At 41.2% G+C, this 27,421-nt stretch overlaps 1 protein-coding gene across 2 annotated transcripts in view; it reads left to right on the top strand.

Annotated features, from left to right (window-relative positions):
- Positions 1 to 17,654, top strand: part of DOCK1 (dedicator of cytokinesis 1) — a 556,714-nt gene extending 539,060 nt beyond the window's left edge. For both annotated transcript variants that reach the window (XM_084841443.1, XM_084841442.1), the window contains exons 50-52: positions 1,431 to 1,581; positions 7,254 to 7,399; positions 16,224 to 17,654. In XM_084841443.1, coding sequence (XP_084697569.1) covers positions 1,431 to 1,581; positions 7,254 to 7,399; positions 16,224 to 16,319 — 393 coding nt within the window. In that variant the 3' untranslated portion in view covers positions 16,320 to 17,654. The remainder of the gene's footprint in view (positions 1 to 1,430; positions 1,582 to 7,253; positions 7,400 to 16,223) is intronic.
- The last annotated feature ends 9,767 nt before the right edge of the window (positions 17,655 to 27,421 follow it).

Below are 27,421 nucleotides of genomic sequence, written 5' to 3'. Positions count from 1 at the left end.
TGTTGTGGCTTTTCCTGGAAATATTAGATACAAGATTAGATTTATCCAGGTGGCTTTGAATTTTGTTCTGCACTGGCACCAATTTCTTTTAACCTGACAGAGAAGACAGAGTAGGAGTCAACAGCTTTACAACTGATCAAAGGAAAGGAGTGAGCAAAAACATTTTTTCAGTTTTCCCTTTGTTTTTCTTCCAGGGGAAGGTGATGTTACTGTTGTTCAACCCCAGTAGGTGCAAATCAGTCCCTTATTTTGAGTAGGTGTGATTTTAAATACACTTAATTGTGTTTAGAAACCTGGTGATATCATTGTACCATAAGAGTAAGTAAGCCTGTGGCTGCAATCCACCGCCCCCTTGCAATGAATGACAACAATCCCATTGATTTTTCCTTGTTGATTGCACCTTATTTGTGCACATTTACAAAACTGTGATGTAAAAGATATTCCTTAGATTGGAAAAAGGTCAAGGTATAACGTGTGCCAAGAAACAGGGCTAATTACATGACAGTTTCCTATATTTTGTTAAAAACAGGGCAAACCAGCCTAGAGACCTACGTACATGAAAGGGAAATGTGCTGAAATGGTTAGCTAAGAAAATAATGGACGACTTCTTGAAGGTCATAGGAATCTATTCTTATAGTGTTTCCTGTTCACTTGACTTTCAGTGGCAGAACACAAGATCAGATGCACCAATATTCAGTGATATGAAAGCCATGAGAATCTACTAAGAACATTCCCATTGTGTATGGATCATTACCCCTCTCCAGTTACTTTTGTGGAGTTTTATGGTTCACTTGTCACAGGAAATTAGTTCAGTGGTGTAAGAATAAAGAAAACCCATCCAACATGAAAATATTGGTCAGTATTTTAAGAACAAACCTAAATATAAATGGTTTATGATAGTAACCTGACTCCATTGGTTCTGTATACTTCCATCAAGCATATTTTGCAATTTAGAGAAAACTTGACACTAAATGCAATAATATGTTCTAGTAGAAAACAGGAATTCTTATTTAAAAATCATAGTGATTTATCTTTTAATTCTTCTTAAGTTTATAACAGGATGATAGCTTTCTATCATAGTTTCAGGATGTAGCTATGATAGAAATAACCATGTGTCATTTTAGTATAGAAAACTAAGAAAAACTTCAAAAAATATATTTAGGAGAAATGTGTTCAGGAGAGGACAAGCCAAGGACATCTACTTAAACAATACTGCATTGAAACAAAAACTTTTTTCTTGTCACTGTGATGTTACATTATACATCTAGGAACAAATTTATCACAAGGTCAACAGCTCACTAAGAAATCTTTTCTCCTTTCTATCCAGCAGTGGTGCTGCAAGGACAACTTAGATATCGTGTGTGTGTGTGTGTGTGTGTGTGTGTAAGCATGCTCCAAATTCATCTAACTTTTTTTTCAACCCAATGCAGATCAGTCCACTGAGGCCACAACGACCAAAAAGCCAAGTTATTAATGTCATGGGAAGTGAAAAACGTTTCTCTGTTTCCCCATCACCACCTTCTCAAAGCATCCCTCCACCAATAACTCCAAGGACCAAGCTTTCATTCACTTTACAGTCCAGTAAGTCTCTTTCCAAAACTGTTTCTGACATACTTCATCCAACTGAGTTATAGTTGGAGCTTGAGATCTCTGAAATGCTTTATGACCAGCTGACTAATTGGCTTAAACAGAGTATGCCCATCAGGATCGTCTTCACCTTTTAACCTTTGCTTAAGTGAAGAATTACTGTGTACAAAGTTTAAAAACGAACAAAACATCCCAGGCTGTGTACACAAGATAACCTTTAGTGTATGCAGGGTACCATTCAGTCAGTGGTTTGGAGGATTACAACTCTGCTGGGGGCTCACCTGCTCCTCCCTGCCTCTAGAAAGTTAGGATGGAAAAGGGTGCGGGGGGAGCTGAAACATAGTGAGGGAAAGAGAGTGAGGGAAGCTCTCTTCATGAGAGCCAGTATGGTGTAGTGGCTAGAGTGTTGGACTGGGAGATCCAGGTTCTAGTCCCCGCTCAGCCATGGAAGCTCACTGGGTGACTTTGGGCCAGTCACAGACTCTCGGCCCAACCTACCTCACAGGGTTGTTGTGAAGCTAAAATGGAGAGGAGGAGGATAATGGGTGGCCAGCCAGATGGGCGATTAATAAATTTAATAAATAAAAATAAAATAATGTAATCCGCCTTGGGTTCCTTCAGGAGGAAAAAAGGCGGCATATAAATGCAATCAATCAATCTTCAAGCAATCAGTTCAGACCTCTGGCAAGGAGGGAACCTCCCTCCCCTTGAGGTGGGGGAAGGTGAAATGGATAGAGCAATGAAATTGGGAGGTGGGGTAGAGGCCACCTGCAAGTGACCAATCCTGACCTCCAGCAAGAGCACTCTGCCTCTCCCCAGGCAGCCTTCTGGGTAGGGAGTGAGGGTGAGGAAAAGAGAGGGAGGGAGGGAGGGAGGGAGGGAAAGAAAGAGAAAGAAAGAAAGAAAGAAAGAAAGAAAGAAAGAAAGAAAGAAAGAAAGAGAAAAGGGTGTCAGGAATAGGAAGATAGAGGAAAGGGAGGGACAGAGAGAGAGAGAGAGAGAGAGAGAATGGGATGGCAGAAAGAAAGTGTGGGAGAAGGCATTGGCAGAAAGAGAGAAAAAGTGTCCTATTTTTGTCCCTGCCACCATCTGCCAGCAGTATGTGGCCCCCAACAGTTTATCCCAAAGGGAAGGTGGCCCTCAACAGAAAAAAGTTTCCCCATCTCAGTACAGAATTTGGTGCTGTAAAAGCTCTTATTGCAGACTCTGTTCAGCCTGTGTGTGAGTAGATAGTCTTGCACACTGCAATATCCATTCAGCTTGCTGCTGCATGTCAAAATCTGTGTATCAGGTTCTGTGGGGTTTGACTTAATGGGCAGTTAAAATTGCTTCACTGAAACTGTCCAATTGTTTTAGTTATTAATTTATTTATTTTCATTTCTATACTGCCCAATAGCTGAACCTCTTTTATCTTATATGATATTCTATACTTGAAGGGCTGCAAGAAAAGCCTCTGGCTACTATAAATGTCTGTACTGCAAGGCAATGACCTGGTTCGCACGGACAGCCCACCGTGGCTTAATTTACCCATGGGAGCTGTCAAGTTGTGCTAAGTGTCTGCAGATGCCATTTTTGCATGGTGCCCAGCTTGCTGTTGCCTGTCATGTCATGCGAACCCAGGAGGCAGGGATTGTTTGAGGGTTAGACAACCCTCAAATAACTCGTTGGTTCTCTTATTTCAGAGTTGTGTAACCCTCAAACAACCCCTGCCACCTGGGTTCGCATGACATGACAAGGCATGCACCTGTGGGTGCCATGCAAAAATGGGCACAGAAGTCACCATGGGCGCCTGGCACAGTGTGACAGCCCCTGCAGGTAAATCAAGGCATGGAGGGCTGTTGTGATGTGCAAACAGGCCCAACGCATGAAATCCTTTTACAAGCTTCTAAAGAAAGTTAATAAGTAGCATATGCTGTCTCTAAAAGAAGTAATCTTTTATTGACTACTGATTTCAGAAATTCCACTGAAGTATAGAATAGGGTACAATTCCTTTGTAATAGGTACTAGTAGCAACAAACATGCGTCCAAATTGTTTAGTGATTGACAAAGGGCATACCTTAATATGGTGAGACGAGTAACTTCTTCTCGCTCCATCTGACTAGCTTGTTTCCCAAACTTGAATGGGTGTATCTGAGATTCACCAGATCAAGAGAGAATATGGTGGCTTTAAGGACAGACCCCACTGAGTGATAGATTTGCACATCTTTACCAAGTGCTTACGGCTTCAAGAATTAATGTATGGGTGGGTGGTCCCTGAAACCTCTCTCAAGCCAGACAACACAAATATGGTATCAAAGAACATATATTTATTGCTCAAACAGCCTAAGAGAATAACGAGCTTTAGCTAAGATGCAGCATATTACAAACATCCCTAAATACAGAAAAGTATTTCACTAAAGTAAATCACTAAAAGTAAAATGACCACAACAGCAACCATACTGTTAACATAGTAAAACCTATGTTCCTCTCTAACAATATCAAAGTTTCATATTTACCTAAATGGAAGGCATGGTGGGTAAAGCCAACCTAAGCACGTATGGTGGGTTTCTCGTTCTCCCAGGATCTCTCTCCCAAACAAATCAAGCCCTGGTCTTTTATAACTCCCATGAAGTCAATGACCTCATCCTTCATTTCAGACCTGATCATACCACTATTTCCATTGTTCTCAATGTAATGAGGCCTGCCATTGCCACCAGTAACACCTAGACAAACATATCCCTGCTAAACTAAGCAGCACACTGCTTCCAGTACCTTACCGACCCACTTGTAGCAACCTTCCTTCAATTCCAAGAATATATTCCATTACTCACAGTTATCTCACAACACACACACATGGAACTAGTCACATCTACAAAATACAATACATTATTATCAATTCCGCACAGTACAATGCATATTCCACCACAATGGCTTGTATCTGAAATTACGGTACCTGAACACTCTGCCTAGTTTAGAGTGCTGTTTTGTTCTTCTCCTCATAAACACATGAATTTGGAGCCTAGATTTGCTCATGAGGAGTCTACTTCAATTCATGGAATGAAAACTAAGGATCTAAGCCATGGCAAGCAGGGCAAGTGACCCTAATACAACCAAAGGTTTGCTGCATGCACACAAAGGATGTAGGTGGGCCCAGGCTCTGGACTTTTTTGGCTACTTGGAAGTTCCCTAAATTGCAAGTTTCTCAAGGGTTAGCAAAGAAGTAAAATGAAACTTTTGTGAAACATTTGAAGAACTGAAGGTAAAATAGGATGGTGCATCTGTTAGGAAGACTAGAGCATTTTTCTAAAAATGCCTCTGCTGGGGAAGTATGATGCATTGCTATATTTCTGTTGATGTTTCAGTGGTCTTTGTCTTAACACAAAGCTGATAGGACACATGGTAGCATACAGCAACAGGTAAAAAAAGAAGAACCTCTCACTATATGAAGTAGGCTTCTTCAAGCAAATACAGGCTATTTTCGGGGGGGGGGGTCCATATCAAATATGCACAAACATGTCAGCATGCGCCTTGATTGAACCAAGAGGCAGGGTGCCAGAATGTAATAACTGGCTTTCCATACACTGAGTTAGAATAAATCAAGACCCCACTCAAGGGGTGGGAAACCTTTTTTTGGTCTGAGAGCTACATTACCTTGTTGGAAACTTGTCAGAGGGTGGATGCCAGCACCGGGAGGTGCTAAACCCCAAAGTGAGCAAAGATACAGGTATAACTCTTACCTTTGTTCAGTGTAGTAAATTGCTGTGTCTGCTGGGTGTAGCCTTCACCTCCCCTTCCAACTGCCCCTCTCCTCCAGTTGGGCCCAGTTTCCTAGTGTGAGGTTGCTTTTCTTTAGTGAGCTTTGATTTATCAGCCGGGACTGACAATGCCACCATTCTCAACTGGCTTTCTAAATTCTTGTCCATTAATCTTGCATAAAGCTCTTTGCAAGAGTAAGCTTAAAAAAAGAAGAGTAAGCTTTGAGAAGGGCCTACTCCATGAGTGTGAGGTTGAGATTCAATGAGGCAATCTCCCAGTTCTTACATGCCTTTTTTTCTCTATGGTGCAGCTTCCTGAGACATTTAGAACACCTGGAGAGCCTAAGATTCTCCCAATTTGTCCCTCTTCTTGCTTTGTGGTTCAAAATAAAAATGAGCTGGTTGCTAAGTGAAAGTGAACCATCTTTTTTTCTTTATTCATTTATATCCCACCCTTTCTACAAGGAGTTCAAGGCAGTGTACCTTATTCTTTTAATGGGCCTTTTAACTTCACAGCAACCCTGTGAGCTAGGTTAAGTTAAGAGATGGCCCAAGGTCACAAACTGAGCTTTATGGCTTAAATAGGGATTTGAATTGGGACCTTATAGCGTATCAGGAATATTGTTTACATGATCCAATCATGTTTACTCTTCCTTTGGCAGAATGTTGCACTTTTTTGGAAGTAAAAGTTTGTAGAGTTGCATAACAGACTTAAAAGTCCTATAACTCAACCTATTTCCAAAGATATTTCCAAAGCTTATTGTGTAGTTAATTTAGTTAACTTAGAAAAACAATGTTTTGCTTCCCCCCCTTGATTAAATATTTCTAGCTATTCAAACAATGAATGACTTCTCATTTAATGTAATTATCGTAATTTTCTATTTTATAAATTTTCTCATTTAATGTAATTATCGTAATTTTCCATAAAGAAACATAGCTAATTATAAATTTCATTTGTGCATTGAATTGCTGAAATTTGTGTGGAAGAGTAAATAAAGTTTCATTCCGTTAGAGTGTGGTAAACCTTAGGATAACATACACTGAACTCTGTTGGATTGTTGATACTGATGAAGGTGGAATGGCCAAGAAACTACAACAGATGGTTAAGAATGAATTGCAAATATTATGCAGACGTATAGAAAAGGAACAATGTGGTACAACTTCCTCTTTGATTAAGAATACATAGGCAAAGAAGACTGATGGCACTCCATACATCTAGATGTTAAATAACCTGACTCTGTGATTTCTCCCAGGTACAGTGACCGTCCCAATATGCCGAACCAGCATTTGGGAAGAGCTGAGTCACTCCCCTTGTGATACGTTCCATGGGGTTTTCTTGGCAAGAATACTGGAGTGGGTTGCCATTTCCTTCTCCAGTCACTCCCCTAGCACGTGTGATTATTCCTCAAGAGCGCCTACATTTCTGGTTATTATGTTTAGAGAAAAGTAACTACCAGAGATGCACTTAAAATACAATGCTTATTTTTGTTGAGTTTAATCTTTCATGTTTGCACAAGCCAGCCTTTCAGTGTTGCTGTGCATCTTGGTCTGCTCCTCCCCAATCTGAAACAGAGGTCTTCCTGCCAGTGTGCATGCAGGCCTCTCACACATTTCAAAATCAAGGGCATCCTTTATACTTTCTGAAATATTGGTGTTCTGAAACAAATGACAACTGGCAACCCTGGTTAATCTTCTGTTACACAGTAACACTCACTTTTTAAACATTCTGTCGTATATTACTTGATATGACCCTTGTATTTCTTTTATTTCTCAAACAACAAATTAAATGTTGGAAGAGATCTGTGAATTTTTTTTTTTAATTGCTCTTTCGGTGCACCTGTGTATTCATAAAATTAGAACTGCAACAATCACTGTGAATTTGGAGATTGCTCTAAATGATTTGCTGATGGTCAAATATGCGTGTATTTTCAGATCTGGAACTAAACGGCATGAATAGTTTGGAAATGACGGACATTCCTCCTCCATTGCCTCTGAAAGGCAGCATGGCAGATTATGGAAATCTCATGGAGAGCCATGAATCTCTTAGCCCTGCCACATCCCCACCTGTACCTCAAAGAGTAAGTTTTGCTGCTAGAAGTGACTTTCTTCAGAACAACTCTACATAATGGTCAACAATTACCACATAAAGGGGAGAATAGATGGAAGCGGACCAAAGGCCAGCTTCCATTCTCCAATTGCCACTGCCACTGTTCCTTCTGCTTGCTTCTGGGTTGCATTTATTCATTTAATCTATTTATTTAATCAGTTTATATACCAGTTGCTATATCAAAAGATATCTCCAAGGAGTTGTAAAACAGGAAGCCAGATGGTGCTCTTCAGGAACTTGCGCCTCATATTGCTACAGAGCAGTGTTTCTGTTAGGACGGGAAGGAGTAGGGAGACTCACTCTAAGGGACTTGTATGTGAACACAGATTCATTGGGTAGTGAGAGCTATACATAAAGCAAAGTATTGTACAGCAGACTAATAGAGGCTATTAAAAAGACAGAGGAGAGTTCCAGCAGCAACTTAGATTTTATGTTTTTCCAATCTTATTTCAAGGGAGGGAATAAAGTATATTTCAAGAAAGTTTAATATATGATTTTTGTTTCACAGGCATTCACTCACCAGTTTTCTAAAGGCAAGCAATTTTGCTACTCTACCTAATGGATTGCTAAATATTTGAGCAAATATGTTGCTGCTGGTGATTAGAAACTACTACCTAAATTCTTAGATTTCTGTTTCTAACATTCTAACATTCACGTACATTTGACTCTTCGACATTTCTAGAATTATTGACCTAACGAAACAAGTTGTTACGTGACCTGAGTGGTAGATGTGGCTATGGTTTTAATGTAAAACTTAGTATGTTTCTATTGTGGGAACATTCAGGAAGATAATTTAAAAAACTTAAATATGGAGAATATCGATATACTGGTACACCTGGACAGCAAGAAATGGTACATTCCGTCCAATCTCACACCAAGTGGAGGTGCCTTCCATGAGTGGCAGCTCCACCCGCTAAGGGATTGACTTTGTTAAATACAACGCAGTATAAGAGAGGCTGAGGTTGTAGAGTTGCAGAAGAGAAACGCTCCATATCCAGCTTGAACCATTCCTCTTCCTTCGACTATTACTACTACTACTACATTTATACCCCACCTTTTTCCCTCTTCTAAGGAACCCAAGGTGGCTTACATGTTCATCTTCCTCTCCATTTTATCCTCAAAACAATCCTGTGAGGTAGGTTAGGCTGAGAATCAGTCAATGACTGGCCCAAAGTCACCCAGTGAGCTTCATGGCCACGTTGGGACTAGAACTCGGAGCTCCTGAGTCCCAATCTAACATTCGAACCATTACACCACACTAGCTATGGGTCTTCTCCTTCATTTTACACAGATTCACAGTGTGTTATCCAACCTAAGATTTATTATGCAGTAACTAGTTTCCCTTCTACATAGGAAACTGTGTAGAATTCCAAAGATAATAACGTTGACTCTCAACAATCCTTTTATAAACCAGCAGCTCCCTCTAATTATTCTTCTTATTTGGAAAGCATAGAATGTAATTTCAATTACCTAGCCACTCATACGAAGTGGGTACAATTGTCTATAAGTGTATCAGCCAATCTTATCCAGGTGGGGGAAGTCATCAGGAAGTTTGGACTGAAGGGTCATTATTATGCGGATGATACTCAGCTCTACCTGTCGTTTCCATCTATGCATCCCAGGGAGGCCATGGAACTCTTGAACCAGTGTCTGGAGGCTTTTTTAGGAGGGATGAAGGTGAACAAGCTGAAACTTAATCCAGACAAGGTGGAAGTACTGTGGGTTGGGAAATGATTATTTTTTTCTGGATGCAGGTTTACAACTGGTGTTATATGGGGTTGCACTCCCCCTAAAAGACCAATCTGGGATCTGGGAGTCCTCCTGGACATTGCACTAACTGGGGAGGTCCAGGTGGCTGTAGTGTTCAGGAGTGCGTTTTACCAACAGGCTGGTACTCCAGCTGCAGCCCTATCTTTAGAGGACGGACCTTGCATGAGTTATTCATACGCTAGTGAGATCCAGGCTAGACTACTGTAATGCACTGTATGTGGGGCTGACTTTGAAGACAGTCCAGAAACTTCACTGGTGCAGAATGTGATTGCCCAAGTTTTGGTGGGGGGTGAAGTGATCAGATCATATAACACCTATACTGCACCAACTGCACTGGTTACCAGTGTGTTTCCAAACCCATTTTAAAAGGCTGGTTTTTACCTTTAAAGCCTTAAACAGTTTGGGACCAAATTATTTGCCTTCACCTTTATCAGCTTGGCCACCCTTTAGAGAGGCCCTTCTCATTAGCCCAGCTGTGAGAACAGTTAGGTGGGCGAGTACATGAGAGAGGGCCTTTTCTCCAGTGACTCCAGACCTCTGGAATAAGTTGCCATTGGGGTCCACCAGGCTTTTAAGAAGGGCCTTGTTTGGTTTACTCTGGCCTTCCCCTGATTATTTTTATCAGACTGGGTTATAGCTGCAGTTGTGTTGTAGGATCTGTCTTATGCTGGTGTTTGCTGTTCTGTGGAACTTTTGCTGCTTTTATTACAACATCAGGTTTTTTATTATGAATTTTATTATATGAATTTTATTGTTGTATGCCACCTTGGGAGGGCTTCTGCCCTGAAAGGCAGCCTGTAAATATTTTAAATAAAAATTAAAATAAATTTTAGATAAGAGCAGCTGAATTAGTAAATTCTGCCTGAAATGGGGAGGCTGAGTCATGATACCTCCAGAGGCAATGTCTATACATAACCTGAGGAAAGCTGAATTCAGGAGCTCCCTGCTACAAGGAAAACACAATGGCAAAGAATTTAAAAATTACCAAAGAGGAATTAGGTGTCAATATAAAATTATATCCGTAATTGCCAGGTGATAATGCCAAACCCCGTCTCCATCTGCTGCCATTTTGTGACTGGTGGGTCTTGGTCATTTTCAGCTCCTGAGGTAGAAAGTTTGAGAATCCCTGCCATAGACAATAACATAGCACAGAACTGCAGATATCTCTGCATTATAATGAAGTTGTGAGCTCAGTACTATTAGTCGTTAAAATGGCACAAAATAATACTTAGACAAAAATGGTCATCTCACAAAGTATTTGGGTTGTAATTGCAGCCTATTGTATCAGAATTTTATTTTAGCCACTTTTGAATCTATTGAGAAAAGCTGTTTTATTATGATAATTTACTCACAATTGTTTTTGGATTATTATTCTACCCACTGTCATTTTGGAACAGTTATTGTGATATATGCAGATACACCCTCACCTCATACATAATATTGCATGGCAAAATTTCTTTGATGAAAGGCTTTCTTAATAATATAACTGAACATAAAATAGAATCTTCCACAAGGTTTTTTCTGCTCTTTCAGAGGCCTGCACACATCACTGCATACAAAGTCAGCTGCATACTTCGCATACAAAATCAAGAGGAGAAACTCAAAGCAACTAGACAATGGAGCACTTAAATGTATAACGTTGGCTCTGATGCTTACTTAGTACACATGTAATGGCTTGATTTCCATTAATCCAAAAGTAGATAAAAAGCTTGATGATGAATGTGGCAAGAGATCAAGCAATGCATAATAAGAGACTGAGTACAGACAAGAATGGTGTGTGATAGCTTTCCACCAGTTCTAATGCTTTATTAAACCAATCTGGTCACAGCAAACATTTGTGGAGAATAAATAGATGCATCTGTGTACAGTAAGCTGAAAAAGCTTCTCACACGTACCACTTGACCACCCATCCCTTCAGTATTCGTGAATACCATTTCATTTCCAGATTCAAGGGAAATCATATTGACAACTCAGAACACTATCTAGAATACAAGATATTAAATGTCATTGCAGTGCTTCTTCATTTACATCTTTGTCTGCTTTTCACCTCTCATCAGACAGTGAAGCCACTTTGAGTTATCACTGATAAGGAGAAAGTGGGATATGATGATGAAATATATGATTAAAGAGCATTTGAATATTCTTAGGAAACTGAGTGGTGATGCCATCTCATTAGATCATGTATACCAACTTTCCCTAACCTGGGGCCCTCCAGATGTGTTGGATTACAACACCCATAATGTTCTACCACACTGGATCACCCAAAGAGCCAGTGTGGTATTGTGGTTAGAGTGTTAGACTGGGACTCAGGAGATCCGGGTTCTAGTCCCCGCTCGGCCATGAAGCTCACTGGGGGACTTTGGGCCAGTCACTGACTCTCAGCCAAACCTACCGCACAGGCTTGTTGTAAGGATAAAAGTGGAGCAGAGGAGGACCAGGCGCACTGCCTTGGGTTCCTTGCATGAAGGGAAAAGGCAGGATATAAATGTAATAATAATAAATAATCCCCATTCAGCATGGCATGCTGTCTGGGGATTATGGGAGTTGTAGTCCAACACTTCTGGAGGGTACCAGGTTGGGGGAGATTAATGTATACATAACTTCATTCTCACTATCTCATTCTCACTGAATGGATCCACTGGAGAGTAAAATAAATGGTCACAGTGTAGAGATGTATGAATCAGGACTTCCTGTTTTATCTTTTTGTTAGAACTGTGATGGACGTAACACGTTTCTGTCCCAGCACACAAGGAATATTCTTTCTCATAGAAGAAAACAGAAAGCTGTGCACACCTTTTAGATTATGAACAATGATCCCCAAATGATAGGTCTCCAGGAGCATGGTAAATAGGTCAATAGAACTCTGGTAAGGAGACAGATAATCCCCACCAAGTAGACTTTTTGTCCTCAGATTGATGAGGGTAATGAACTTTTGTAGATGGGTCCTCTTTAAACAGTTTAACAGTCCAATCCTATATATGTCTAGTCAAACATAAGCCTCATTGAGTTAGTCTCAGATAAGTGTATATATGATTGCAGCCTAACTGACTGAAATATAATGATGTTCATTGCAACTGCAGTGAATTATTTTTATGAGTCCTTATAACAGGCAGCTTTTGTCTATCAACACTTTGGGGACTGTTCCTCTTATTCAGAGGTGTAATGGAAAGATTTTAATTATTTAGGCTGCATGAGAATGTTGGCTTTGGTGCTTTAAATTATTTGCAAACATGATGTCACCTGTATGAAGAAATGTAGTTGGGCCTGGATCACAGGACTAATGACAACCTGTTTATAAATATGCTCAGCATTGCCTACTTTAGGAGTTACATTCTTCACTTGGTATGGGAGAGATAAGGTAGGAGGAGTAAATATCTAAGAGCCTCACCTCATCTCTGTGACTGGAGGTTCTGAGATGAGAGTTCTTTCTGAATAGAACCAATGGCGTATCTTTGTAGACCTTAGTTGACATATTGTCTGCAGGTGAAAGTCTGGGAAATGGAATGTAGTATAGAACAGAATAAAACATTAGCATGAAATGCAGAATGCAAATGAATGAATGTAGAATTCAAATAAAAGGCTGTGCATAGCTCTTTGCACTCAGTTCTTAAACATTACCCTATATGCATTGGCCCAAACGTTTACAAGGTCTATATTGCCATGAGTTACTGGTGACATTATCATATGACACCTTAAAAATCTAGTGCACTGTTATACAGCATAAGCAATATACATTCAAGTTATTCTGTAATTTATAGAATGAGAGAGTCAGCTTGATATTACGTCTGAAAAGGCAATTATAAAGTAAAATAAATGTAGATGATAAGGAGTTGCATATCCATGTGTGCCATATGAGGACCTAATAAATGTTATAGCTAGCTACAGGAAGTCAAGTAACTCTGAATATACATTTTTATGTAAAGTGAACTTCTCTTAAATACCCATAATATTTCTGTGTAGGACTCAGATTTTATTTTAAGCCATGGTTTATTCTGACATTTTTCCTTGACTATACATTGTGCTGTATTTCTTCAAGTCTATGAAAAGAAGCACAATTGCTTCTTTAATACAGAATGAAACCAAACAAATGAGAGCAATTTGGTATTTGAAATGGAAAGGACAGATTGCTTGTATGTTGCAGATGTGCCTTTTACATAAGGTTTCCATTTCCCCTGAGGTACACGTGACTGAGGGAAATCTGCCTAGAATTGGGTTTAATTTGAACTGGCAGGCTCTATCATTACTTTAGAGAGAAAGCAATCTCCTAAAATCTGAAATGCACCCTAGAAACGACTGAAAGATAAACACAGACATTTAATTAATGTAAAGGTAAGGGAAATGTGGGTTTCTGTTTCAGCTGGATTGCAAGCAGTAATGTTATGGGTGCAAGTGATTTGGATCTTGAGAGTCTAAATAGTCCTTTTGCCAATTCACTTTTAAAGGAATTGAAAGAAACCAGAGTATCATCCATACTGCAACATGCTTAGACGAATAAGAGCACAGGTAGCAGCAATCCACCCACCACTTAAAAGAGTCTAATCCTAAAATGTGTGTCATTTCACACGTCCAGTTCCAAAGATATTAACAAGCAAGGTAGTAGGTGCAGAGCTACCTGTGTTATGGATCACAAGTATGCTGAATTCATTTAATATTGTTATTAGGCTACCAGATCCTGTTTCGTGTCAAAATTCTGACCTGAGCTCCCTTCATGACCCAAACCCTTCGTTTTATTGATTTATTTGTTACTTTTATGTCCCACCTTTTCCTGGTGAGCTCATGATCCTGCTCCTCTCAATTTTATCTTCACAAAAACCCTGTGAGGTGTGGTAGGCTAAGAGTCAGTGACTGGCCCAAAGTCACCCAGTGAGCTTCATGGCCGAGTGGAGACTAGAATCTGGGACTCCCAAGTCCCAGTAAAACACTCTAAACATGACACCAGACTGGCTTTGCATTATATATCCCTCCCCCCCTCCACTACACATACAGAGGCATCGTCCTCAGCCTTGTTCCAGAAAACAAATTTAGATTGAAGCAAGCCCTCACCTGTGCATTTCTATGTTGTACTGTTTGCCTGAATTTCATGGTAAAACAGCTGTGACAATTTCATGGTAAAATAGCTGTGAATTGATCCTTCAGATGTCCATGATGCTTTTTTGATTGGGTCTTTTATCATAGTGTTAAAATACCTTAAGCAATGACAAGCATGAGTGCAGATTTGGACTTGGTGGGCCAAGACTGATATGGGAGAACTTACAGAATCACAGAACTGGAGGAGGACTTGTAGAGTATCTAGTCCAAACTGCTGCACAATACAGGAAATCCGGAGCTAGGGTATCTGCCACGGTTGGCTGTTCAGCCTCTGTTTGAGGACAATGCAAGGAAATACTAGTAAAGAATCAGATGTACCAGAAAGGAGATTTTTCTTCTCTGGACCATTCCTCCCACAGCATCTGTCCACTTTGTGTCGGTCATTTTACATTCACTTCTAGTAAATGTGGAATAATTCCTACACTAAAACAATTTGATTTGCCCTAAAAAATAGCAATGGAGAAAGATTCTATGCTTTGCCTTCCTTTCTCTAGTGCTTCACTCAATAAACTGATCAACTTTTGAACGTGTATCACCATTGCACACATGGAGCATCCCCTGTTCTAATCATTCCTCTCCCAAGTACATCTGATCCACAGAATGGGAATGAAGGTGTTGATCCAGTGTTTTTTTCTAAACAGTTCTATAAATGATTGTGTCTTGAGTTGAGAATTTAAAAGGCAGCCTCAAAATTAATATTGCAATCCTATATATGTTTGCTCAGAAGTAAGCCCCATTGTGCTCAATAGGACTTACTCCCAGGTAAGTGGGTATCAGATTGTAGCCTTCGATAATAAAAGTAGGTACAGTAATATTTTTTCAGCTATCTCAACCATTTTGTACCATCCCTATGGCAGCAATGAGGAAACCTGGCAAACATTCTATGTGTGTACTGTAATCACTGAAGCTGTGTAGCATGGCTAACATTTCTATAACCGTCTGTTTAGAAGCAGGTCTGCTAGGAAATCTGACAAAAAGTATTGAATGGATTTACCATATGAAAAGTGAAAAGGGGTGGAAAAGGAAACATCAAAAATAGGAGGGGAGTGAAGTGGCAAAGGAGATATTAAGATGCTGGGCAGTAAAACAGAAAGGAAGAGTTTATGTTCACTTGATAGGGTAAGATTGCATGAAAGATGATAACTCTGCTGGATACAACACTGCAGAATCACTTAATGTTATAGCAGAGAACTAACATTGGTTGCATTCTTAGTGAAGTTGCTGAAAATCACCCTGAAAGTTACATGCAGGCAATTCTGCAGTGGCTTGACATTATACTTACAATATGGATTTTTGTCATCAGCTACATAGCTTGATCTTTAGGGAAGTAAGCAATTTACCACATGTATGAATTGAGGTCCTGCCTGTCATTAATTTGATGAAGCAAACTTGGTGGCCCTTGTCATCTCCTAGAACTCAAAACAGAATGTTCCTCAACAAATAAACATTTTAGCATTAAGAGTATTATACTTTAATGAATATATAGTAACAAATAGATGGCTGTCATAAGATAATTAATTTGTCTTTTTTGTATGGCAAGACCTTTCTAAAAGAGCAGAATTAGAAGCCGGCTATAAAAGAAGGGATGGGAATGTATTCTGGCAGGTCTCTCAGCTCGATAATGCTTAGGGCTAAGATGGTTAATAAAGACCAATAAAGTCAGAAGTATACCTGCTTATATAAGAGACTATTTTGAAACAGAGTTAGTTAATAAATCCTGCAAAAACAGTTAATGTCAGCATTAGATGCTAGACTTTAGTAAACCGCCAGCAGCAAAGCGCTGTTCATAAGACCCAAGTTGGAGTAGAATTAAATCAGTACACTTCTTTATCCTGCATGTCACAGCACTGTTATAGGAAATTACATCTGAATCAACCAGTTGCTATAACACTGGATGCTCAGTAAGATATTTTGTTCCAAATTATTTTGTCTTCTAGCAACTGCCTCCTCCATTACCAAGCAAAACACCGCCACCGCCACCACCAAAGACTACTCGGAAGCAAACCTCTGTGGATTCTGGGATTGTCCAATGAACAAGAAAGAATACCTCCAAAGACAAAGCTGTAAAATTTATTTTCCTTAAAGATGTACACAGTGACTGGATTCATACAATTGCCGCAGCTCATCGTGGCTTAAGAGTCACCCGTGGGCACCATCCTGAATATTCAAGCCATGGCATGTTTTAGGTTTATGCAAAGGTTGTTCAACCTTCACACAACCCATGGTCCCCAGGTTCAGATGACATGACCAACTGTGGCTTGAATATTCAAAATGGCCACCCACCCATACCACAACCCACCATGGCTTAAATAAGCCATGGTGGGCTGTTTGATTGTGCGAACCAGGCCCAGTGTTTTACTTTACCTAAAATTAGCAGTGCATAACATTTAGTGCAATGGTTCTCACTTTCAGAGCAATGTTGATATCTTCAACATTGGTTACAATGTTACCAAGATTATGGATCTCAACAGCATTCCAAAGCAGATATGTATTATTGAGGTGTATTGTTATTCCAGCAATTTTTAAATGTTAAAAAAATGTTCCAGTTGGCTTCTAGAAGTTTAATCTCAATAGAACAATGAAGAAGTTGAATTGTGACTGAGAAGGGAAAGAGTCCACTCCTTCATTATACTGGCACACACAAGCCTTCGGAAAACAATTGTCTGAATGCCTGCAGTATTGTTTAGTATCATAGTTCTGTCATCTTTGACATCAATAAATTAGGAAAGCAAGAGTAGACATGAAGAATATATATAATTGCTCTCGGCTCCCACTAATGCTAGTCTCTCATATGTTTGTGTGTTTTGTTTTGTTTAGTTCCATTATCTGAATAAGGACCAACCATTGGCTGAGCCTGCCTTTGCTTGTATTTTAGTGTAGAATATGTTTTAGGCTCCTGGTAAAGCATTAATTTATGGGGAATAACATCATGTATGCAAAGACAGACATTGTAATCATCCTAAAAATATATAGGAAGTGGAACACCTTTTGGGAACAAAAAATCAAACTTAACAGTTGTTTTGGTTTACAACTGTGTCATTATGTACAGAGATGTTGTATATATGATAGGTTTTACAATGTGTTTAGTTTCACTGAACCTGCTTTTAAAGTCATAATGGTATAATGTATTTTCAAATGTGTTACAACATTTTAAATGTTGGTGACCGCTGGAAATGTATAAATGGCTAACTTGTATGTTATTCCCAGTAACTGAACTCTGAAAAGGAAGAAAACTAGAAAAGAAACTAACTTTTTAAAACTGTCCCTGTACTTTTTTTATCATCAGCAAACTTTATAATCTTAACAATTGTTTTAATATTTCACTCGCTCCAGAATTAAAGAATTATTTTAAAATATTTCTTCTTTCTAAGAAAATAAGAGTACTTGTTCTTTTAAAACATATTTTAGTTCATTATGGTTATCAGCTGCAAGACCTCAACTACACAAATACTGATTTTGTAATGGTTAAGACACAAGATCTAATGGCATGGTTCCCAGGAAGCACTGGTGGAAGGGGGTTGGCTCTGCTCACGGAAGATGCTTCCGCCTGAATTTGGGCAATCCTACCTTTCTCCTTCTACCCTCCATGCTATAACCCACTCCATTCAGGATAGTCCCCAGACCCTCAGAAGGGGCTTTTCAGGGAACTTGGGGTGATATAGAGGGAAGGAGGGAAACCACCTTCCCACTAACCTCCTTCCACTACCACTTCTCTGTTGTGTATATCCAAGCCAATATATTTTATTGGAACAATATAGCTAGAAATTAGTCTTATGGTAGGCAAATGGGAAAGGGAGAGCTAAAGATGGGTTAATATGATGATTATTTTTAATTCTGTCCATTAGATCATATCCTCATCACAAAAGCTCAGGCTGAGATCTAATGATGTATTTTAGGTATGCCCAAGCGCTTGAGCATGCCCAATGTGATTTTGGATGTCTTTTGTCTTTGAACTTCAGGTTCCCATGCCATATCCCAAGCTGTTTTGAACGTTTTTAATACAAGCTGGCATTAGGCATGGGAAAATAATTATATGGTTCTTTGGATTTACTCATGACTAAATTTAGTCCCATTGATTTCAATGAGTCTGCTCCCAGTATAACTAACTGTGGAATCTGGATCCAACCCATTATTAATAGACGTTTAGCCCAGGAAGAGTTATAGATGACTAGTTAACCAGGAAGCCAATTCCCAATATTTTACATGCAGCAATATAAGTTCATTTTCTGGAACAAGGACCTTAGAATAATATTTACCAAAGCACTACTAGGTAAAATTTATATCACCCTGAGCAGTCTTGAAAAAGGGGAAATATTCATTAAAGACATATGTTTGTCATGTGAATTTCATGTAATTGCATGAGGAATGCATCAGATGGATTCACAGCTTAACGCAGGGGTGGGCAGAAAGTAGGTCTCCAGATGTTTTAGACTTCAACACCAAGCATTCTTGACCATTGGCTATGCTGGCAGGGACTTCTGGGAGTTGAAATCCAAAACATCTGGAGATCTACCTTCTGCCCACCCCTGTAGCCAATGTGGAAAAGGGAGACCAGACGTGGTCAATATAATGTCCCAGGGGTCTTGGAGATATTAGCAGCAGACCCAGACAATTTATCCAGATGGCAGATGACATAAGATACCAGCTGGTATTATAAAGTTGCTAACTGGAATGGTGCCTTACACTGAGAAACTTGGGCTTCTCTACATTAAGCAAAAATCCTGTATGCTTACTGGGGCTTTCTTCTTCTGGAGTCTTTCTGGGTTTATGATGGGCTCCTTTAGACGGCAAACACGTGACTTGGAATTGAAAACTTCCCTTCTTTGCAATGCTCTATATGTTCAATGAAACATATTTTTCATCTGGTGGCTGAGTTATAGCGCAACAGTGGCATTTCACACTGCAGATACGGTGCTATTAAGGTTTATTCTAGCTTATCTCTGACCTTTTTGAAAGTGGAATAAAGGGGGGAGAGCACGGGAGACATTCTGGAGGTTGACAATGGCATGTAAAGGACCACAAATGTCCACGAGTGTGTAATAAATCACTCATGTAGAGAAACCAAGAAGGCAAGATGGCTGTCTGCTGAGACACTGGAAGCAGCCCAAGAAAGAAGGAAAGCAAAAGGCAACAGTGATAGGGGGAGATATGCCCAATTAAATGCAAAATTCCAGAGGTTAGCCAGAAGAGAGAAGGACTTACTTTTAAACAAGCAATGCGCGGAAGCGGAAGAAGAACCGGACATGGAACAACCGATTGGTTCAAAATTGGGAAAGGAGTATGACAAGTCTGTATATTGTCGCCCTGCTTATTTAATTTATATGCAGAGTACATCACGAGACTTCAGCAAAGGAGATCGTTATCTTGTCATGGTGCTGGAGCTTGAGCACCTCAATGATGTCATGAGCTAAGCCGTGAAGGGACACCCAAGACAGGAAGGTCATGGCAGAGAGGTCAGACTAAATACAATCCCTGGGGAAAGAAACAGCAACCCACCCCAGTATTCTTGCCATGAAAACTAAATGGATCAGTACAACCAGAGATATGTCGGTATACCATCGGGAGATGGGACTCCCAGGTCGGAAGATGGTCAAAATGCTACTGGGGAGGAACAGAGGATAAGTTCAACTAGCCCCAGATGTGATGACACAGCTAGCTCAAAGCCAAAAGGACGGCTAGCAGCCGATGGTGCTGGTGGTGAACGATGAATCCGATGTTCTAAAGATCAACACACCATAGGAACCTGGAATGTAAGATCTATGAGCCAGGGCAAATTGGATGTGGTTATTGGGGAGATGTCAAGATTAAATATAGACATTTTGGGTGTCAGTGAACTGAAATGGACTGGAATGGGCCACTTCACATCAGATGACCACCAGATCTACTACTGTGGACAAAAGGACCACAGAAGAAATGGAGTAGCCTTCATAATTAATAATAAAATGGCTAAAGCAGTGCTTGGATACAATCCAAAAAATGACAGAATTATCTCAGTTTGAATTCAGGGTAAGCCATTTAACATCACAGTGATCCAAATATACGCCCCAACCACAGATGCTGAAGAAGCAGAAGTAGATCAGTTCTATGAGGATCTGCAGCACCTACTGGACAGTACGCCAAAAAAAGATGTTATTTTCATTACAGGAGACTGGAATGCTAAGGTGGGTAGTCAAACGACACCTGGAATTACAGGCAAGCATGGTCTGGGAGAACAAAATGAAGCAGGGCATAGGCTGATAGAATTTTGCCAAGACAACTCACTGTGCATAACAAACACTCTCTTCCAGCAACCTAAGAGACGACTTATACATGGACTTCACCAGACGGTCGACACCGAAATCAGATTGACTACATCCTTTGTAGCCAAAGGTGGCAGACATCTATGCAGTTGGTAAAAAAAAAGACCTGGAGCTGATTGTAGTTCAGATCACGAACTTCTTATTGCACAGTTTAGAATCAGACTAAAGAGAATAGGGAAGACCCACAGATCAGTTAGATATGAGCTCACAAATATTCCTCATGAATATGCAGTGGAGGTGAAGAATAGGTTTAAGGGACTAGATTTAGTAGTTCGAGTCCCGGAAGAACTATGGACAGAAGTTTGCAACATTGTTCAGGAGGCGGCAAAAAAAAAAAAAGTCCCAAAGAGAAAACCAAGAAGGCAAGATGGCTGTCTGCTGAGACACTGGAAGCAGCCCAGGAAAGAAGGAAAGCAAAAGGCAACAGTGATAGGGGGAGATATGCCCAATTAAATGCAAAATTCCAGAGGTTAGCCAGAAGAGACAAGGAATTCCTTTTAAACAAGCAATGCGTGGAAGCGGAAGAAGATACTAGAATAGGAAGGACAAGAGACCTCTTCCAGAAAATTAGAAACATCGGAGGTAAATTCCAGGCAAAAATGGGTGTGATCAAAAACAAAGATGGCAAGGACCTAACAGAAGCAGAAGAGATCAAGGAAAGGTGGCAAGAATATATGGAAGATCTGTATAGGAAGGATAATAATATCGGGGATAGATTTGACGGTGTGGTCAGTGAGCTAGAGCCAGACATCCTGAAAAGTGAGGTTGAATGGGCCTTAAGAAGCATTGCTAATAACAAGGCAGCAGGAGATGACGGTATCCCAGCTGAACTGTTTAAAATCTTGCAGGATGATGCTGCCAAGGTGATGCATGCCATATGCCAGCAAATTTGGAAAACACAAGAATGGCCAACAGATTGGAAAAAATCAACCTATATCCCCATACCAAAAAGGGGAAGCACCAAAGAATGTTCAAACTATCGAACAGTGGCAGTTATTTCACATGCCAGTAAGGTAATGCTCAAGTTCTTGCAAGGTAGACTCCAGCAATTCATAGAACGAGAATTGCCAGATGTACAAGCTGGGTTTAGAAAAGGCAGAGGAACTAGAGACCAAATTGCCAATATCCGCTGGATAATGGAGAAAGCCAGGGAGTTTCAGAAAAACCTCTATTTCTGTTTTATTGACTATTCTAAAGCCTTTGACTGTGTGGAACATCACAAATTGTGGCAAGTTCTTGGTGGGCTGGGGATACCAAGTCATCTTGTCTGCCTCCTGAGGAATCTGTATAAAGACCAAATAGCAAGGGTAAGAACAGATCATGGAACAACGGACTGGTTTAAGATTGGGGAAAGGAGTACAGCAGGGTTGTATACTCTCACCCTACCTATTCAACCTGTACACAGAACATATCATGCGACGTGCTGGGCTTGATGAAGCCAAAGCTGGAGTTAAAATTGCTGGAAGAAACATTAACAATCTCAGATATGCAGATGATACCACTTTGATGGCTGAAAGCGAGGAGGAGCTGAGGAACCTCATGACGAAGGTGAAAGAAGAAAATACAAAAGCTGGGTTGCAGTTACACCTCAAAATAACCAAGATTATGGCAACCAGCTTGATTGATAACTGGCAAATAGAGGGAGAAAACGTGGAGGCAGTGACAGACTTTGTCTTTCTAGGCGCAAAGATTACGCTGACTGCAGCCAGGAAATCAGAAGACGTTTACTTCTTGGGAGGACAGCAATGACAAATCTTGATAAAAGAGTGAAGAGCAGAGACATCACACTGACAACAAACGTCCACATAGTTAAAGCGATGGTATTCCCCGTAGTAACCTATGGCTGTGAGAGCTGGACCATAAGGAAGGCTGAGCGAAGGAAGATAGATGCTTTTGAACTGTGGTGCTGGAGGAAAATTCTGAGAGTGCCTTGGACTGCAAGAAGATCAAACCAGTCCATACTCCAGGAAATAAAGCCAGACTGCTCACTTGAGGGAATGATATTAAAGGCAAAACTGAAGTACTTTGGCCACATCATGAGAAGACAGGATACCCTGGAGAAGATGCTGATGCTAGGGAAAGTGGAAGGCCAAAGGAAGAGGGGCCGACCAAGGGCAAGGTGGATGGATGATATTCTGGAGGTGACGGACTCGACCTTGGGAGAGCTGGGGGTGGCGACGGCCGACAGAAAGCTCTGGCGTGGGCTGGTCCATGAAGTCACAAAGAGTCGGAAGCGACTGACTGAATAAAGAACAACAAACATCATGAGAAACGCCGGGTTGGATGAATCACAGGTCAGAATTAAGATTGCCAGGAGAATTATCAACAACCTCAGATACGTAGACGATACCACCCTAATGGCAGACAGTGAAGAGGATCTAAAGAGCTTCTTGTTGATGATGAAAGTGGAGAGTGCAAAAGCTGGTTTGAAACTCAACATTAAAAAAAACTAAAATCATGGCATCTGGCCCCATCACTTCCTGGCATATAGAAGGGGAAGAAATGGAAGCAGTGACAGATTTTATTTTCTTGGGCTCCAAGATCACCGCAGACGGTGACTGTAGCCATGACATTAAAAGACGCTTGCTCCTTGGGAGGAAAGCTATGGCAAACCTAGACAGCATAGTCGGAAGCAGAGACATCACCCTGCCGACAAAGGTCTGTCTAATCAAAGCTATGGTTTCTCCAGTAGTAATGTATGGCTGTGAGAGCTGGACTATACGGAAGGCTGCGCGCCGAAGAATTGATGCCTTTGAACTGTGGTGCTGGAGAAGACTCTTACGAGTCCCCTGGACTGCAAGGAGGTCAAATCAGTCAATCCTAAAGGAAGTCAACCATGACTGCTCACTGGAAGGACAGATACTGAAGCTGAAGCTGAAATATTTTGGCCACCTAATGCGAAGAGAACAGTCCCTGGAAAAAACTGTGATGCTGGGAAAGATTGAAGGCAAAAGGAGAAGGGGATGGCAGAGGATGAGATGGCTAGATAGCATCACCGATGCAATGAATATGGACTTGAGCACGCTCCGGGAGAGAGCGCAGGACAGGAAGGCCTGGCGTGTTATGGTCCATGGGTCACGAAGAGTTGGACACGACTGAATGACTGAACAACAACAACAATCTTGAGGGTGTGATTCCTTTGTCAACAATGGGAAGAACATACCTATGGCTGCACCTAGGCTCTGACTATCCCCTTCATGGATCACTGCCTTGTTGTGGCGAAGGGGCTTGCGTAATTCAGTGAAGCCATAAGCTATGCCGTGCAAGGCCACCCAAGACGGACAGGTCATGGCAGAGAGTTCTGACAAAATGTGGTCCACTGGAGAAGGAAATGGCAACCCACTCCAGTATTCTTGCCAAGAAAACCCCATGGAACGTATCACAAGGCTAAAAGTTATGACGCCGGAAGATGAGCCCCTCAGGTCGGAAGGTGTCCAATATGCTACTGGGGAAGAGCAGAGGGTATTTCCAAGTAGCGCCAGAAAGAGTGAAGCGGCTGGGCCAAACCCGAAAGGACACTCAGCTGTGGATGTGTCTGGTGGTGAAAAGAAAATCCGATGCTGTAAAGAACAATATTGTTTAGGAACCTGGAATGTCAGATCAATGAATCAAGGTAAGCTGGAGGTGGTCAAACATGAGATGGCAAGATTGAACATCGACATCTTGGGAATCAGCGAACTAAAATGGACAGGCATGGGCGAATTTAATTCAGGTGACCATCATATCTACTATTGTGGGCAAGAATCCCTTAGAAGAAATGGAGTAGCACTCATAGTCAACAAAAGGGTGGGAAAAGCAGTACTGGGGTACAATCTTAAAAATGATAGAATGATCTCAGTACGAATCCAAGGCAAACCATTCAACATCACAGTAATTCAAGTCTATGCCCCAACCACTGAGGCCGAAGAAGCTGAGGTTGATCAGTTCTATGAAGACCTACAACACCTTCTAGAACTAACACCAAAAAAAGACGTCCTCTTCATCATAGGGGATTGGAATGCTAAAGTAGGAAGTCAAGAAATCACCGGGATAACAGGCAGGCATGGCCTTGGTGTACAAAATGAAGCAGGACAAAAGCTAATAGAGTTTTGCCAAGAGAACATGCTGATCATAGCAAACACTCTTTTCCAACAGCACAAGAGGCGACTCTACACATGGACATCACCAGATGGTCAATATCGAAATCAGATTGATTATGTCCTTTGCAGCCAAAGATGGAGAAGCTCCATACAGTCAGTAAAAACAAGACCTGGAGCTGACTGTGGCTCAGATCATGAGCTGCTTCTTGCAAAATTTCGGCCTAAATTGAAGAACGTCGGGAAAACCACTAAACCGTTCAGGTATGACCTAAATCATATCCCTGATGAATATACAGTGGAGGTGAGGAATAGATTTCAGGGATTAGACCTGATAGACAGAGTGCCTGAGGAACTATGGACGGAGGTCCGTAACATTGTTCAGGAGGCAGCAACAAAATCCATCCCAAAGAAAAAGAAATGCAAGAAAGCAAAGGGGCTGTCTGATGAGGCTTTACAAGTAGCTGAGGAAAGAAGGGAAGCGAAAAGCAAGGGAGAAAGGGGAAGATATACCCAACTGAATGCAGAGTTCCAGAGAATAGCAAGGAGAGACAAGAAGGCCTTCTTAAGTGAACAATGCAAAGAAATCGAGGAAAACAACAGAATGGGAAAGACTAGAGATCTCTTCAAGAAAATCGGAGATCTCAGGGGAACGTTTTGTGCAAAGATGGGCATGATAAAGGACAAAGAAGGCAGGGACCTAACAGAAGCAGATGAGATTAAGAAGAGGTGGCAAGAATACACAGAAGAACTATACAGGAAAGATCTGAATGTCCCTGATAGCCATGATAGTGCGGTCACTGAACTTGAGCCGGACATCCTAGAGAGTGAAGTCAAGTGGGCCTTAGGAAGCATTAGTAACAATAAAGCTAGCGGAGATGACAGTATTCCAGCCGAGCTATTTAAAATCCTAAAAGATGATGCTGTTAAAGTGCTGCATTCAATATGCCAACAAATCTGGAACACTCAACAGTGGCCACAAGACTGGAAAAGGTCAGTTTACATTCCAATTCCAAAGAAGGGCAACGCCAAAGAGTGTTCAAACTACCGCACCATTGCGCTCATTTCACATGCCAGCAAGGTGATGCTCAAAATCCTACAAGCTAGGCTTCAGCAGTATGCGAACCGAGAACTACCGGAAGTACAAGCTGGGTTTAGAAGAGGCAGAGGAACTAGAGATCAAATCGCCAACATTCGCTGCATCATGGAGAAAGCAAGAGAATTCCAGAAAAACGTCTATTTCTGCTTCATTGACTACGCTAAAGCCTTTGATTGTGTGGATCACAACAAACTGTGGCAAATTCTGAAAGAGATGGGAGTACCAGACCACCTTACCTGTCTCCTGAGAAACCTGTACGAGGGTCAAGAAGCAACAGTAAGAACCAGACATGGAACAACCGAGTGGTTCAAAATTGGGAAAGGAGTACGACAAGGCTGCATATTGTCACCCTGCTTATTTAACTTATATGCAGAGTACATCATGAGAAATGCCGGGTTGGATGAATCAGAGGTCGGAATTAAGATTGCTGGGAGAATTATCAATAACCTCCGATATGCAGACGATACCACCCTAATGGCAGAAAGCGAAGAGGATCTAAAGAGCCTCTTGTTGAGGGTGAAAGAGGAGAGTGCAAAAGCTGGTTTGAAACTCAACATTAAAAAAACGAAGATCATGGCATCTGGCCCCATCACTTCCTGGCATATAGAAGGGGAAGAAATGGAAGCAGTGACAGATTTTACTTTCTTGGGCTCCAAGATCACCACAGACGGTGACTGTAGCCATGAAATTAAAAGACGCTTGCTCCTTGGGAGGAAAGCTATGGCCAACCTAGACAGCATAGTAAGAAGCAGAGACATCACCTTGCCGACAAAGGTCCGTCTAATCAAAGCTATGGTTTTCCCAGTAGTAATGTATGGCTGTGAGAGCTGGACTATAAGGAAGGCTGAGCGCCGAAGAATTGATGCTTTCGAATTGTGGTGCTGGAGAAGACTCCTACGAGTCCCCTGGACTACAAGGAGGTCAGATCAGTCCATCCTAAAGGAAATCAACCCTGAGTGCTCATTGGAAGGACAGATAATGAAGGTGAAGCTCCAATATTTTGGCCACCTAATGCGAAGAGAAAACTCCCTGGAAAAGACCCTGATGCTGGGAAAGACTGAAGGCAAAAGGAGAAGGGGACGGCAGAGGATGAGATGGCTAGATAGCATCACGGATGCAATGAATATGAACTTGAGCACGCTCCGGGAGAGAGCGCAGGACAGGAAGGCCTGGCGTGCTATGGTCCATGGGGTCACAAAGAGTCGGACACGACTGAACGACTGAACAACAAGGCTCTGACTGCTGAGAGACATTTTGTCAGTAGCCTCAGAGAATTGGAGGTAAGTGGGCAGCTGATTTGGGAAACTGGACCAACGTGGACTGGAAAAAGCATCAAAGGCATTTGAGAAGCTGCAGAGATAATGAGGCAGTGAAGGGCAAAGCAGATGTTCTCTAAATACATAGCATGCAGCTATGTATCCAGTTTTGCTTTGGTTAATTACAGGCATGGGTGGAAGAGGAATTCTGATCAGAAACACTGTATGTGGGGAGGCATATGTCTTTACTCTGCAGCATGATTGAAGTCTAAATCTCCACGTCCACATGGATAGAATGCTGATGAGATTTTTTTCTTCTCTGTGTTCTCGATGCCCATGGGGCAGGAAGGGGGGGTGGCATTTAGATTCTAATAGTGCCAGGAGGTAAAGACATAAGCCTCCCCC

The sequence above is a fragment of the Heloderma suspectum genome, chromosome 3 (assembly GCF_057233095.1).
Source record: "Heloderma suspectum isolate Gila_16-S chromosome 3, 16-S_ref, whole genome shotgun sequence".
Lineage (NCBI taxonomy): Eukaryota > Metazoa > Chordata > Lepidosauria > Squamata > Helodermatidae > Heloderma > Heloderma suspectum.
The sequence above is the reverse complement of the archived record's forward strand: the minus strand, read 5'-3'. Positions and strand labels throughout refer to the sequence as shown.